The 16,199-nt window shown below is 36.9% G+C and overlaps 1 protein-coding gene across 1 annotated transcript in view; it reads left to right on the top strand.

Annotated features, from left to right (window-relative positions):
• PDE10A (phosphodiesterase 10A) overlaps window positions 1-16,199 on the top strand; it is a 317,828-nt gene that overhangs the window by 227,214 nt on the left and 74,415 nt on the right. The window contains exons 6-10 of the mRNA XM_029223680.1: window positions 9,345-9,485; window positions 11,488-11,643; window positions 12,996-13,046; window positions 13,855-13,913; window positions 15,864-15,915. Coding sequence (XP_029079513.1) covers window positions 9,345-9,485; window positions 11,488-11,643; window positions 12,996-13,046; window positions 13,855-13,913; window positions 15,864-15,915 — 459 coding nt within the window. The remainder of the gene's footprint in view (window positions 1-9,344; window positions 9,486-11,487; window positions 11,644-12,995; window positions 13,047-13,854; window positions 13,914-15,863; window positions 15,916-16,199) is intronic.

Genomic DNA, 16,199 nt, shown 5'->3' with positions numbered 1-16,199 from the left:
GTTTAGTAAATTGAATTATTCACAATTACTCCCACTTGTAAATACTTTATGTTTTACATACCAGTAGTATTTTAGAATGGCTAAGCTACTAAAATAGCAAACAGATCTCTTTCCTCTTCATTCCAAAAATTTGTTTCTAAAATTTGAGATTTTTACTTAAAAATCAAAACTTCCTTTCAGAAAATTATTATATAATTTGCCATAATTTTTATGATTTCTGGTATGTTTATTATCATGTAACTGTGATAGTCCACATCTCATTACTCCTTCCCCAACATCTCCAGACAACCCACAGGGGTTGGCCATGGCAGCCGTGTTTGTTTCATGTGACCCCTGACCTTCAATCACAGCTCTTTGTGACCCAAACGGGGACCAGTCAGATTCTCTACTGAAACCTGGATCGTGGACTCAGCATTCTAGCTGTTTACCTGAAAAGAAATGATATGAACCCTAAGCCGAGGCTGCCACGGTGGGTTGGCCGTCTTCTGCTCCACGTGAAAGAGAATGGGGAGAACGGGGAGACCTTGTTTGCGGAGGTCGAAAAGCGGCGGGCGCCTTGAGGCCTGGGTCTGCAGTGTGGGCACCTCCAACGGTGCTTGACTCTTGGAGCCTGGATTTAGATTCCCAAACCCCATGCTGTTAATCACTTGGCTATACTTTTCACTTCATTGTTTGCATACTTCTGCGTGATTATGATTTAGAAAACGCTTTTGTATCTATAAAATCCAAAATGTAATTCTCTGTATATCAATTCTAATTCTTTCACTTTTACTTATCATTCCCTTTTGTAGCTTAATTGAGGGGGGATGCCAAGTCTTTTCAGGCTTTAGTGGGCATCTTATTCTAAACCCCTCACGTCAGTTAATATACTCTATGTGGTTCTCTCTAGGGTCATTACTCCTTTCTCTGCCGCATCTCAGGGGCCAAGTGTATCCTGTTTAACCGTATAACCCTAGGAGCAGCAGGGTACATAGCAAAACTGTAGCTTTTTCTGACCTTCCTAAATCAAATTCCACTCTGCTATGCTTGCTTTTTTTTTTTTTTTTGTGGAACATGGGCCCGCGGGCCTCTCACTGCTGTGGCCTCTCCCGTTGCGGAGCACAGCCTCTGGACGCGCAGGCTCAGCGGCCATGGCTCACGGGCCCAGCCGCTCCGCGGCATGTGGGATCTTCCCGGACCGGGGCACGAACCCGTGTCCCCTGCATCGGCAGGCGGACTCTCAACCACTGCGCCACCAGGGCAGCCCCTGCTATGCTTTCTTAATGTCATATACTTCTCCTTCATAGAATTTAGCTGAACCTGTAATTACATATTTATCTGTGATTTGTTCGATTATTTGCTTATCTGGCTTTCTCACTAGAATATAAGCCTCACGAAAGCAGAGACCTTGTCTCCCTGGGAGGATAATTTTAGGGGATAATGACTGTGTTCTGTTCACTCTATTTTTCCTTTTATGCATTCCACATAGGTAGTGAGGCCCTCGTTACTTCCTTAACCCAGTGGTTTCTCTGGATAGGAAGAGGACATACTGTCTGAAGTCTGAAGTTCACTGAGGTGTTTCTTTAGATGTATCTACCTAATTACCAGTTTCTTTGCTCTTCATTTCTTCTTATATCTCAGGTCTGACATTTGGAATCAGTTTTTTTCTGTCTCGGAGAACTTCCCTGAGTGAGAATCTGCTGATTTGAAAGAAACTCTCTCATTTTTGTGTGTCTGAATATATCTTTCTTTCACTGCTTTCTTGAAAGATATTTTTGCTGGATGGAGAGTTCAGGTTGATAAATATTATCTCTCCATATATTGACTATAATTAGTTACATTTTGGTGGTTTTTAGATTTGTCTCAGTCCTTCATTTTTCTTTGTCCCCTGGACATATTTTCAAGTTTATCTTTTATTTCTTGAAATATGACTAACTATACCTCTCTTGTATTGTTTCATATTCTTTCTGAAATTAGTTTCTTGGCTTTTGTTTCATCTGCCTTTCATCGATGGTGACTTATATGCTCATGCCTTTTATTTATTAACCATAAATCATATTCCTTTGGCCCTTTTAAATGGATATTCTTGAGGCTATTGAAGTTCCTTTCCTGTTATATTTCTAGAGATTGGATATGTATTTGTTTTTGTCAATCACCTAAGGCAGTATCAATTCAGGACAATTTTAATCAAATTATCTAGTTGAGATTTTTTTTCAGACTACTGAGTGGTATAGATTCAAGCCTCAAATCCACATGATGTGCAGTTATTATTTTTCAGAGGAGATTTTTATTTTCCCTCCAGCAATAAATCCAAGATAATCTGGTTTCCTTGTAATCCCCTTGCAGCTGTAAGTATATTCACCCTTCAAACTAAGATGAGCCCATAGCCCTTTGCTGGTCCTGGCCCCATCCATGCAGCTGAAAATCCACATATAACTTTACAGCCGGCCCTCAGTATCCACGGGCCCACATCCGCAGACTCAAATCAGCCACAGATGTGTAGTACTACCACGGCATTTATTGAAATAAATTAATGGATCCACACAGTTCAAACCCATGTTGTTCAAGCGTCAACTCTATATCTAGGCTTTAGTTGATGCTCTCAAGAAAAAGACAGTTTGGGATTTGCTTACCTCACAGGGTTCCTTTATCTGCTTCCTTTTAGATTTCTGTGGATTCCTCCATTCTTCTCAGCCCAGCGATGCATTATAAAATATTTGTGAAATATACTTTATCCAGCTTTTAAATAATTTTAAAATTGTTTTTTTCAGGAATGTCAAATTATCTAATCTGCCATATTGCTTGCAACAGATGTTGACATACTTCTAAAATGTAAGCTAACCATATTAAATAAAATGAAACATTTTTTTAACAATGAGCAGATACATGTATATTTTCTTATATTTCTTCCTTTGTACGTGAAAGGTAGCATATTATAGATATTTATCAATGTTTTTAAAAATTGTCTCTGGATTTTGAATCATAGTTAGAAAGTGTTTCTTAATAACTCACTTTCGAAACAAAATATATATACTTTAGTGACAAAATTATAATAATGCAACCCAAATGGACTGAGATAAAATTTTTAGTCTATATGAATAAATACCAAGGATTAAGACAGACATGGCAGGGACTGTAACATTCTTATACTTATAAAAGTATTAATTTCTTTTTTCGTAAATGAGAATCAGTAGAAAAAATTTAATTTCTGAAATTGATGCATTGAGGAATATAATTTAAATAATATTTAAATACATCAAAAGTTATACTAGGAGAATTTAAAAGCCACATTCATATTACCAGAGAGGAAAAATTTAAAGAAAACATAGAAAGTTTAGGAGATGATAGAAAACAACCTAAGTGGTATTAAAGCACTAAAAATAAAGCATGAAATATGATTATCACAATCATTTTGAAGATAATTTAAAAGATAGTAAAACAATAGAGTGAAAATGACAAATTATGAGAGGATACTTTTATTAATAAATGTGAAAATCTAGATAAAATGGACAGTTTTTGAGGAAAATATAAATTGCTCCATTTAATGCAAATGATGATAGAAAACTAATAGACCAGTAAATGGAAGAAATTGAAAGCAGTGTTGAAATAATGTGTTTTAAAAAGCTGGTAGGACATTTATTTAACACTGTTTCTTGAGCCCCAGCCTTGGTCAGGCAGTCGCTAGCCGTGGGGCGCATTGATGAACCAGAATCGTTTGCTGTACTTCTGTACTCACACTCCACTGGGGACAGCCCTTCAGGAGAGAGAATTCCTGTGCTGTCTACACTGTCTCAGAGCTTGGGAAGAGAAGGCAAGTTTCCCAGTTAGCAGCTTAGTTTTCCAAAGAATTTTGATTCTGGAGTTGGATTGTGTGAGTTCCAATTCACCACTTTGGGACTTTGACAAGAGTCTTACACTTTCTAAGTCTGAATTTAACCTCCATTGGTTAAATGTTACATCATGCATGTTATTTAACAGACCATTTCAGACACCTGCCATGTACCCAAAACTGTGCTAAACTGCTGAGCATACAAAGATAAATAAAAAATCGTTCCTGTCCTCAAAGAATGTACAACCAGTAGGAGAAATCAAGAAATCCACAGTTAATCACAGCACAGGACCTTACGTGCGAACAGAGAGGAGCCAAGGTGTTGATGGGGCTGGCAGGGGTGCTGAGGTTGGTGACACTGAAAAGAGCTTGGATGATGAGCCCTCTGGTGGAGCAGGGCTTAGGAGGCCTCTTCCTTAATAGACAAGAAGGGACAGTAAAGGAAGAAGCAATTTGTGAGAAATCTGGAGCTGGGAAAGGAAGCCTTTTGTGTTCTGACCAGTACCAGTGTCTGACACATAACATATACAAGGTGCTCTTGAAATGTTTGTTGGGCAAAACTGATTTTTCCATGATTAAGATTTTGCTTAATTCACTTTTTAATGTTTCTACAGGTTTTCTCTTTCACACCTAGTCACATACTCCACTTACTATGTAACATTTTTTATAATGTCATTACTATAGTTTTTCTTGTGTTGCCTGTAATTAGTGGTTTGTGAAAGCTGGAAACCTAGTGATCTCTAATTATACGTCAAACTTTATAATTCATAAAGTAAGTTCATAGATAGCGTTTGTGTATTAGCTTAGAAACCAGTTTACAGCCAGTAGTTTAGAGTAACTGTGTGACTTTGTTCAATGCACAATGACTTTAGTAGGTTTATTTCTAAGAATTATGCTAACGAAGTTAGGCATGTGGTTCAAGGTCCAGTGTACGTGGGGTTCCTGGCTCACGCCCTCTGCCCGGATCTACATTCATTTACTCTCCAGTGCCATCTAGTGTCTATAAGAAAAATAACTTAATGGTAAGCCTAAATAATGTTTTTTCTTCTTAAAAAGTGGTTCCAAAATTTAACTGGTTGTGAGTTGAAGCCTTAACATGCAAGTGAAGTTTCACGAATCAAGTGATCTTTGAATCGTTCATGGAAAGAAAGATGAGAGCAACTGTTTACCAAGTGAAGTAGACTTCTCTCTTTAGTTGATGTCAGTGAATCAATTTCCCAATTCATCAAAAAATCCTGGTTTTTAAGAAATAATGTGTGATAGTCTATTCTATGGCTCTTTTCCCACCAAATCTATTTCTCAAAATTAGATTTTTTAACTAATTTGAATGCTTTTTATTCCTTCGTTGAGCCAACTTATTCATTATGACTACCGTTACCAATCTTTTCTAGTTTAAATTATTTAACTTTAGAAATACTTACGAAATGTACTGTTATCACAAAAATATTGGGTAGTTCATAATGAGTTTCTTTGAAATATTGAAAGAGCTAATTCATCCCCTACTACTGCACGGCCTCACCTCTGGATTGATTTCTAGCTCTTAGGCCAGTCTCCTTGCTGGTGTTGGGAGGGGAAAGGCCTAACAACAGTCAAGCCACCTGCAGAGCTGTCAGGTGGGAATGAAGGTGCACAGCATCAGTGGGCAGGTGCATGTCCTGAATGCAGCGATGCTCTTCTCTGGAAAGGGTAGAGGTGGTTGAGGTTTGAAACTTTGAACCTTTTCCTTGTTTTTAGTTTTCGTGTAGTTTTCATCTCTAGCCTCTAAAAAATGTTTGTGTTAATAAAAGTTTTCATAGATTCATACAACATTAAAGCAGAAATTAATTTTAGAGACTCATTTCAATGCTGGATGTTATAGATTGTAAATGTATGCATAATAGTCTTAATACGTTTAAAATGTTATGTAGTGATGTTTGATGAAAGTTTTCATTCATCCACCTATGAAAATAAATAGTGAGTATAATCTTTTTCATCTTATTAATCTGAACATCCCAGTCAAATTCTTATGTCAAAATTCATAATGATTGGCATGGAGGAGTGGAAGGTACAAACCACTGGGTGTAAGATAGGCTTCCGAGGATGTATTCTACAATACGGGAAATATAGCCAATATTTTGTAATAACTTTAAATGGAACGTAACCTTTAAGCATTGTATTAAAAATTTTTTTAAATACGTCTTTAAAAATTCATCATGATTGATTTTGAATAATAAAGCCCTTACTTCATTTTTAAGTTTCTTTAGAACTTATTTACACCCATCAGTTGTTAATGCATTAATGCAGGCCCTTCACCAATGAAAAATGCAAAATATGTCTTATAAATTACGATTATTTTGAAACATGAAGAACCCAAGCAAGACTCGCCTTGCCAGATCACAACATGTACTATAAACTTACGGTAATTAAAATAGTGTGCTAGGCAAATAAACCAAGTGGTACAAAATTGGGAGTTCAGAAGCAGACCCAAGTGTACTTGGGGATTTAGTATATGATGAAAGTGTCAGTTCAGCCAGTGGGAAAAAGAAGACTATTTGATACACAGCTATCTGTTTGATTATTTCTGTGGAGTAAATAAAGGTATATTTAATAAACTTTTCTCCATTCCTGAATACATGTAAAATTTAGCCTCTAATTTGGAGGTTCGTTATCGACATTGTCTGTTTGCAGTAATAGCTGCCCATCAGCCTGTTCCACTACAGAGATCATACAGAATATATTGCAGAACACACAATTCAAACCAGTGATTGATCTTTAATCAGAAATGGAGGCCATGGACGGAGCTGTTGCACAGGTGAATCGTATGGAGTTAAAAAAAAATGCCATCCAAAAAGAGTAGGAAACTCCTAAGTGCACAGAGGAGAAAAATTGAAGCTGTAAAAACGTCAAAAAACAGGTGTCTGTCTAGGTTGGTCCTCATTTTCCCTTCCTATCTGAGCTTTTGGCCTTCATATGACAACTTATTCAAAATTTTGTTAGCACTTGCCCTCAGCTCTCATTTGTAAACATTTCTGTTTGGTAAGTATGAACAAAAATCATAACCTATTTAGTAAAACAAGTATAAAGTTCCCACTGTAAAAAATTATTTATTTTTTTGATAATCATTTTCCACAAGGAGTTTTCTACATCAATCAAGTAATTGAAAGATTTCTAAATCATTTATTTTCAGCAAATCTAGTATGTAAAATAGCTTTCCATATACCCAAGGTGCAGTATTTGCTTGTCTGTTTCTTGTGCATCATATAGAAAGCCTACACAGAGGCAATAAATGTTTTATATTAAGTAAATGACCTAATAACCTAGGAATGTGTATGTGTAAGCTATTTTGTCATATTGAATTATGAAGCTAAATGAAGATATTATTATGAAGATATTATGAAGATACTATTAAATCCAGCCTTAAAGGGCATATAGCAAAGTCATCCAAAAGAGATATCTGTTGTATATCTTCAAACAACAAATAAAGTCAACAACTATTTTTAAAAAATCCAAAGCTTCTGTCGGGAGCTTGCTTTAGAGTTTACTTTCTATTGCTGTCATGGGAAGTTCTTTAAGACTTAACTAAATGGTTCAGGTCAATTTAAGTTCATTTCCTGCAGTTCTGACTCTGGTTGAGTAAAGAAACATTACTCAGCATCCTTCTTACGATTAACTTTGTCATAGTTCGGAAAAATCATTGTCAATTCTGACTTTTATTCAGGCTAAATATACCATGTCCTTTAACATTTTTTCTTGCAGTCATCTCTCTTCCTGTTCTTGGATCATTTCGCTACTCTCTCTCAATCTTAAGAAGGGGTGACACACTGAATTGTATTGCCACATAGATACTAAATCTAATGAAAGTCTTACTTCGTTTATGTCTTATGTATATTGGTGCATTATAGTAACTATAAAAACAGTGACTTATTTCTAGCCTCTTTAAAAATAAAGTGCATTTGTCATTTATCATCTTACGTGTAGCTGAAACGTAAAAATCTTTTTAAAGTGTGTAACTTGTATTTAAACATTTTAAGCTTAATCCTTTTTAAAAGATGCATTCAAAAAGCATTTTTCACAGGCATAATAGCAAATTACTGCTTAAACACAATCCTAACTAATGTAGATATATTAATGAATAAAAATATTTTGAACTTAACTTGTAATCTTTAGATAATGACGACTTACTTAAAGCAGGTGGGGTGAGAGCCAAAGCTCTTTTCCTCCTCTCCGCTCCCAGTGACTGAAGTAGCTCAAGTTTATAGGGTTCACTGTCTTGTGACTGTAAGATTTCACTTGAAGAAAGGGCTTTTCGACATTACGAAGCTTGAAAACCACGTTGTCTAAAAAGTAATAACCACATCCAGCTCATTGTCCTCACCTGGACCTAGCTTAGTGCTAGCAAGCATTAATAGGAACATCTTTAGCTTCAGAGGATTGCCTAATACTCACTGCTTCCAAAGGGCATCATCCTTAAGTCACAGCACTCCAATTAAAAATAAAATAAAAGTATAGTGTTGGGGGCTTCCCTGGTGGCGCAGTGGTTGAGAGTCCGCCTGCCGATGCAGGGGACATGGGTTCGTGCCCCGGTCCGGGAAGATCCTACATGCTGCGGAGCGGCTGGGCCCGTGAGCCGTGGCCGCTGAGCCTGCGCATCCGGAGCCTGTGCTCCACAATGGGAGAGGCCACAACAGTGAGAGGCCCGCGTACGGCAAAAAAAAAAGTATAGTGTTGGGAGAATTTAGCAGAACTTTAATATTTTTCAAATTGAGTAGATAATCATAATACAGTTATGTCAAAATATTGCTCCCCATGCCCAGATGACTTGTTTGGATGAGCAATTCTTATTTAGTAGAAATTTATTTTAAAATATAATTTGGTTTAGTCAAACTAACAGATCATATTTTAAAAAACATTTCTTTTAAAATAGTTTCAAATGTTACCCTCCCACCTAGTCTTTTGAGACGGAAAGATACACCCAGCTTTGTCCTTTCTGTTTTTTTTTTGGTGTGTGTGTGCAGAGAAGAGCAAAAATTTTACAAGAGTATTCTGAATCTGCAATTTTATGGGCAGGTCAGTTTTAGGAATGGAGTGGTTGAGTATTAAAAATAGAAATAATGTTCTGAAAAAGATTTTTAATGAAAATGAAAAAATATAACCAAATCACGTTGACCTGTAGTTACAGAGCCATGTGGCAAGTCTGTAGGGCGGTGGGGTGCAGTGTGTCTGTTTCTTGTGTGATAGTTTCTTGAGCCCAAGGACAGCTTACATTTTGTTTTCATTTTATTATTTTCTGTGGATAAAAATCGGAGGCTATTTTAAGAGATTTTCTGCACCTAGACATTTGTGTGAGTCCTGTATCTAGCCTGTGTGTTGTGTGCGTAGGACATATGAAAGAGAATTTCACCTCAGATGCTCAGTTTGGTCACGCAAAGCACCTTTCCTCATCTTATGTCTCTACTTTTCCTTGGCTCACAGATTTCTTGCGATTGTTAAGTAATCTTTTCGTCCTGTGCCAAAGACTTCCCTAAGTCTATAAAACATATTCCTTTTTTCTTCCTAGAGCCTTTGTGTGTTTACCCCACCTGGAATCAAGGAAGGAAAACCCAGGCTCATCCCCGCTGGGCCCATCGCCCAGGGCACCACCACCTCTGCCTATGTGGCCAAGTCCAGAAAAACATTGCTAGTAGAAGACATCCTTGGGGTAAGTGGCTTTTTACCCTTTGTGACATTCGTAACCTGAAGTATTTAATTAAGAAAGATAACATATACTCTTGATGTTTTAATTTAAGCCATTTTATAACAGCTTTAAAGCAAGATACAGATCAATAAATGCATTTGTATGTAAACTAATTCTTTGTACTCCAAGAATTATATCTTACGTACCCCTAAGATGTAGATTTGAGTAGTTGTTCTTTCAACATTTGCCAGTATAGTTAAGCATAAAAATGTATACTCATAGTCATATAGACTAGATGATTACTGTTTTATGTTTCATATCCTAGCAGGATATATATGAATGAGTCAGCTATTGCTGTGTGACAAACTACCCCAGATTTTAGTGGGGTCATACAGCCACCACTCACTGTCTCTGGATTGGGCCATTCTGCTGATCTGGGCTATCTTTGACTGGGCTTGCTTATGTGTCTGACATCAACTGGCCATCACTTAGGAGCTGGCCAGTCTTAGGTGGCCTTCGTTCTCTGTGTGTGTCTCGCCACCGCAACCAGTAAGGCTAGCGTCATGTTCTTATGATGGTGGCAGGTGTCAGAGAGAAGAAGTGGACACATGCAAGTGACTTTTCAAGCCTCTGCTTACATCAAATTCACTGCCCTCAGGTTAGCCAAGCAAATCTCATGGGAGGCGCAGACTGAGTGTAGGAGGGTCTGACCAAGGCCATGGGTACAGAGAACAGGACAAAACAGAGCCCTCAGAGCAGTCTGCCACAGTGCATGTGTACACTGTGATGAAATGTCACTGCATGAGCTCAGACTTTGAAACTGACAAGCATACAAACAAGTATATAGGTGTCATGAATTTGCTCTGAAAAAGTACTAAATTGGAGTCACAAAATCTAGATATTAATTTTGTTTTTGCCACTAGTTATCTGTATAGCCTTGAACAAATCAGGTTACTAGTTACTTTATCAAAAATAAGAAAAGAAAAAGTGCTAAAAATAAATGTTTCACAGTATAATGTATATAGACAACAATACTGTATTACAATCATCAAACTTGCTAAGAGACTAGATCTTAATTATTCTCACCACAAAAAAGAAGAGATAATTATGTGGCTTGATAGAGGCATTAACAATGCTACAGTGGCAACCATATTACAACATGTAAACGTATCAACATGTTGTATACCTTAAACTTCCACAGTGTGGTATGCCAAATATACTTCATTTCTAAGAAGTAAACGTAAAAAGTAGATACTGTATAAGTTGTCATTTCAAAATGTTCTATTGTATGTATATGCAAGCTTTCAAAATATCTGTGAATTACAAAGTATAGATTTATACCAGTCTATTCATGAAAAGCTTCCTGTAGACCACAGAAATTGAATACATAGAATTGATGTTTTGATATTAATTCATTTGAGTTTCTTGCATTCCTTTGAGTGATTTTGCTAAGCTAGAAAGTTAAGTCAAAGAACCAATTCATTTCTTATGATAGGTAATTGGTAATTATTGGATGATTTGAATATCTAATATGGGCCTTTGAGGTTCAGTTACAATGACTTTCATTAACGTATGCTTTTGTGTTATTCTAACCTTAAAAATAGAAGGGAAGAAATTTTATACATGTAATTTCCTTCCTATGGCATTTACATTTGGAGTAATTTTCACTTGTGACCTTATACCTGTAAATCCCTTAGTCCTGGCACACACCAGGTGAGGAATAAATGAATGTTAACCATCATAATTACTTTTATTATTGCATGACGTTATGTATATTCATTCACTAATTAAATTCTACTGTACAATGATAAAGAAACATTAAATCCATATTTGGGTATAAGTTCCACGTTGCTAAAGATAAGCATTTTCTTAAGCGGTGTTTATGGTGGCCATGATCATTTGGTTTTCCTTTGAAAAGGACTGCTCATTACTGATGACGAGTATAAGGAATTTGCTGATAGAATCATAACTGGATGATTCCATTACTTTCACTGAGTTTATATCTTTTACCCTTCTGTTTTTTTAGGATGAACGATTTCCAAGAGGTACCGGACTGGAATCAGGGACGCGTATCCAGTCTGTTCTTTGTTTGCCAATTGTCACGGCGATCGGTGATTTGATCGGCATCCTTGAGCTGTACCGGCACTGGGGCAAGGAAGCCTTCTGTCTGAGTCATCAGGAGGTGAGGCCTGGACACTGCCTGTGAGGACTTTTAGTTGCACCTAGTTCATTGAAGGTGCTGAGTAATATTCAGTTAATAAATGATGAATATTTAATGAGGGAATATTTAAAACCGTAATTTGCTTAATAATATTTTGATACTACTACTAACGATTTTTTAAAACATTTTTTTTGTCTTGCAGTTGTTTAGAGAGGAAACTCACTCAATATAGCGATATAGAAATTTATAGTAAGTTATTTTAGTAAGGATCCATTTTAACAATAAAAATAAAATACCATATTGTGAATCAGATGAAGTCGTAGGATGGCTTTGGAGAGTTTTCACATTCTAGTTGACCCCTTAAAAATGTCCTCTTCCTAGAGTATGTCCTGAATAGAAGTAACAGCATCAAATCCATTTGGGAAACAATAACTCCCGTTCACTGTTCCCTGAACCGGAACGGCTCAGTCCTACTAAAACCAAACAGTACATGATCTATCTGTCAGACGAGGTGTTCACCCAGGTCCCTCCGTGGCCTGCACCCCGTGTGCACTTACCAAGATGACCCGTCTTCTGCTGCTCCAGCCCCTTCCCTGCCTGCAGTCATGCTGGGCCCTCTCCTGCACACAGCCTGCGCCTCTGTTCTCCCTCCCCTTGCACTGCGGTTGTCCTGTACCCAGCCCCAGCTGCCTCACTCAGGAATGTGCTCTGAGGTCACCCTCTCTGATCAGGCTTCGCTGAACACCGCACACAGACGTGAGCGGCTCCTGTCCCTCTGTCGTGCCTCTTTTCCGCTATAGCCGCGTCACCAGCCAGTATAACGTGCACTTCGCCTTATTTTCTTTCTTGCCCTTCTCTCTGCCCGCAGCAGCTGTGAGCTGTTCTGTTGTTCGTGCTGTATCTCCAGCATCTAGAACAGCGCCTGGTACCTAGTAGGCACCCAATAAATATTTGTTAGATGGATGAAAAATCAAAGAAATAGAATAGCTAGAAGTTTGAGCACTTGTCAGTGAAGTCTGGGAAATACTTCCTCATTCTAAAGTGGTCATTAGAGGCCTTTTTAATAGTATTTTGGTTGAACTGAAAAATAATTATTTTATGTTAAAATCATTGGATGACAGCTCTCCTAATCAATTTATCTTCCTTTTTAACCCGAAGTAGGAGGGACAAGAGAGCATTAAACTCAATAATAAAGAAGTGGGAAATATAAAAGAGAAACTTTATATATATTTGACTATTCACATTTGGCAAAATATTCAAAAATGCAATGATCTTACAAAATTGTTCATATATGTTTATGCTAGAGTCCTTTGCTGGGATGTCTGCATGTGACTGATAAAAACTTGCTTCATACTCTTTTTTTTTTTTTTTAGGTTGCAACAGCAAATCTTGCCTGGGCTTCAGTAGCCATACATCAGGTTCAGGTGTGTCTTTGGGATGTTTTCACAGGGGCTTCCTAGGAGAAAAGGGTGTTTGGAGTGCAGCACTGGGGAACGGAATGGAGGTTAACAAGCAACCCAGTGCTTTGTTTTTGGATATTAGGTATTTTGTTGTTTCTAAAATGTTTGATCTATTCGCTTATATTTACTTACTCCCTGCCTTAAATATTTTCCAATTAATTATTTTTATATATTTACATATAATGTTAAATTATTTATGTTCCCTATCATGGTTTTTGTTTCCCACTGAAAGCCCAGGAATGACCTCCTCCTGGCAGTAACACTGATATTTTTATGACTCCATTTCCTAAATTAAAACATCCACTAAACTGTTATATGAAAACATTAATCTTAAACATTAATTGTTATTTAAGATACCTGATCCTCTTGAAAATGTGATCTAATTTAAAAGATCACAAACTGCATGGAGTCTTCCCGAGAACTAGACTTTTAAGTTCAGGAACATGGCAGCAATAGAATTCTATTTTGTATCTTCCACTTTTTCTCGTTTTGTTCCTTTAAGTCCATTTCAGCAAACTCAGGTTGATGAGGAACTGTCTGATAGGGAGAAAATGTATATATATTTTAGGACAATGGTATGAGAAGCAAGGGCTTCCTGGACCTGACAGTATTGAATGTAGGTAGGATATGCACCCAAGTACAATTTTAAAAGCATTGAAGTAGTGATTGTGTTATGCCTTTTTAAATAAATAAGGTAACTAGTATTCTGGAATTTTTATTCTTAAATAAGCAGAACTCCCTTAAAATTAATAGCCATTATTTTGTATGGCAGGTATGCAGAGGTCTTGCCAAACAAACTGAATTGAATGACTTTCTACTCGACGTATCGAAGTAAGTGTTCATGTCTAGGGATGTGGTAGCTCTTATTGATCAACAGTTTAGATTAAGTGCAGGCTCTGACAGTGATAGATTACTATCTAGTGCAGTCAGTAACAGAAGACCAATCTTTATTAGGCGGGTGGTAAGGTAAGTATGGTCGTTCGTATTTTGGATCATAGAGTTACATCCTCATCCACGTTCACTTTACAAGTGAAGGATCGCAGATGTATATGTGATGATCTTAATTTGCAAGTTGGTATATCTTTTCTAAACAGACTCACTAGAAGGTGTTAGAGGCTATCTAGAGAGATGCACTAAGTATTGATATTTCTGTTTTCATGGGAGAAAACTGACAGCAGTAGAAGGAGAGGAAATGTCCTAGTTTATTATTTTCCAAATAGTCCTCTCTGGCCTTTTCAACAAATGTCAGTACATTAAAACAGACTCTTAATATTATCATTTTAATTATCTCATGTATAGTAGCTCAGATATCATTCTCCAGAAAATGCTCCATTTCCCTGAAGTTTGACCTAGAAAAACTCCCTTGGGCTGGCAGCGGAAGCAATTACAGATACTTATTAAATTTCAGGTTCATACTGGGTTTGCTTGCTACAGGGAAGCTCTCGTATCTATCTGACCCATCTGCTTAACTGTTGAAATCTAAAACGCCCCAGGACATGGTAACTTCAGGTCCCATCCTCTGACAAGTTAACTCAAGGTGTGATGTACCTGTGCCTCCAAGGCCTCCAACACAACTCTGACTGCGTTCTTGCTCACGTGTCACCCTGGCACACTTCATAACCAACTCATCACCAAGTCTAGTAATCCTCGTCACTAATGATTCTGAAGTTGCTGCTTTGTGCTTTGGAATATAAAATTAGAGAGGTATGGGACTGAGGGAGTGCTCTATTGATCCCCTAGGCCAACTGTCGTCTTTGAGATGGAATTAAACAGTATCTCTGGGACACATGATATTACTACTTCAGAAACACCTAGGAAGGGAAGCTGTGCACGTTCTCATACTAATGTATGTGAATACTTTGCAGGTCTCCCAAAGTCCAATTAAAACCCTCATGTGACACCTTAAATCTGTTCCCCAGTGGGAAACCCATTTGCTTCCCCCTGTTCCTTGCAGGATATTCCTCAGTGGATGGTGTAACGAAGCGTATTAGTAGCTTCAAGCCAGATGATTTCTCTTCTAAAAAAAGGCATTGTTTATTGCTATAAGTTATCTTAATCCTGAATACATTACTAACTTCTCACAAAACTAAACTGAAAGCAGTACCTTGCCAATCGGGTCTATATTAAGAGTATTTCTTTATAGATTCCCTGTAACACCGTGCCTGTTGATTCCTCTGTTTCTCTGGTCTACATTTTAATGTATGCACCATATGCCTCCCAAATATTTACTTGCAGTTCAAAATGATGAATATATATTTTACTCGTGTAAAGTGGTCAGGTCCTTGCCATTATTTGTATTCTGATATCTCGTCTCAAATGAATTGCCTTGCTTTCTTAGTACACTTAAACTACATTTTAACTTTTGAGTTTCTCCAGTGATAATTTACATTTTAGCATATTAATGAGATTTAGCAAATTTAAATATTTTTATTTTAGATCAAAGTAATTTATGAGGTATTAAGTTTGATGAAACCAATTTTATTTCTTCATAGTTTAAGTTAAATGCCCCAAACTTTCTCCCTACCTTGAATACTTACTGATAAAATAATTACTTAATGCAGCCTCCGGAATTAGAGTCCTTATACTAAAGTCAATGATAAACTTTCATTTCTCTCTTTAAAATAATATTATTGGTTGTTTCCACAAAAGGACAAAAATCAAACAACATATACCTTTATGTTTTTTATTTAAATGTAGACAAAATTGGGAAATGCATTCAAAGTTTAACATGTTCTTTGTTCTAATAACATTACTTAAAGGTTTTATCTTCCTTTTTTTCAGAACGTATTTTGATAACATAGTTGCAATAGATTCTCTACTTGAACACATAATGGTAGGTTGCCTTCTGTTTGGAAAATGATTTGATTTAATCCTTAGATTCATGTCCTAATATGTGGTGGAACATTTTAATGTACGAGACATACGTGCTCTTTTAAATATGATGAAAGGGTGGTGCTTAGTGATCTGGAGGCGTCGCCTTGAGTTATTTGTCACTTCTGTTACTTTTGGAGGGGTTTTGAATAGTGTTTTGAAAAATACCTCAGAGTTTTTGATTATTTAGTGGAGAGCTAATTTGGAAAAACGTTTACTTTCTTTTTATGATTTCCTCAGAATACC

Source organism: Monodon monoceros, unplaced genomic scaffold, assembly GCF_005190385.1.
Source record: "Monodon monoceros isolate NGI ecotype Baffin Bay Population unplaced genomic scaffold, NGI_Narwhal_1 Super_Scaffold_15, whole genome shotgun sequence".
NCBI lineage: Eukaryota > Metazoa > Chordata > Mammalia > Artiodactyla > Monodontidae > Monodon > Monodon monoceros.
This window is presented reverse-complemented; position numbering and strand designations above follow the sequence as displayed.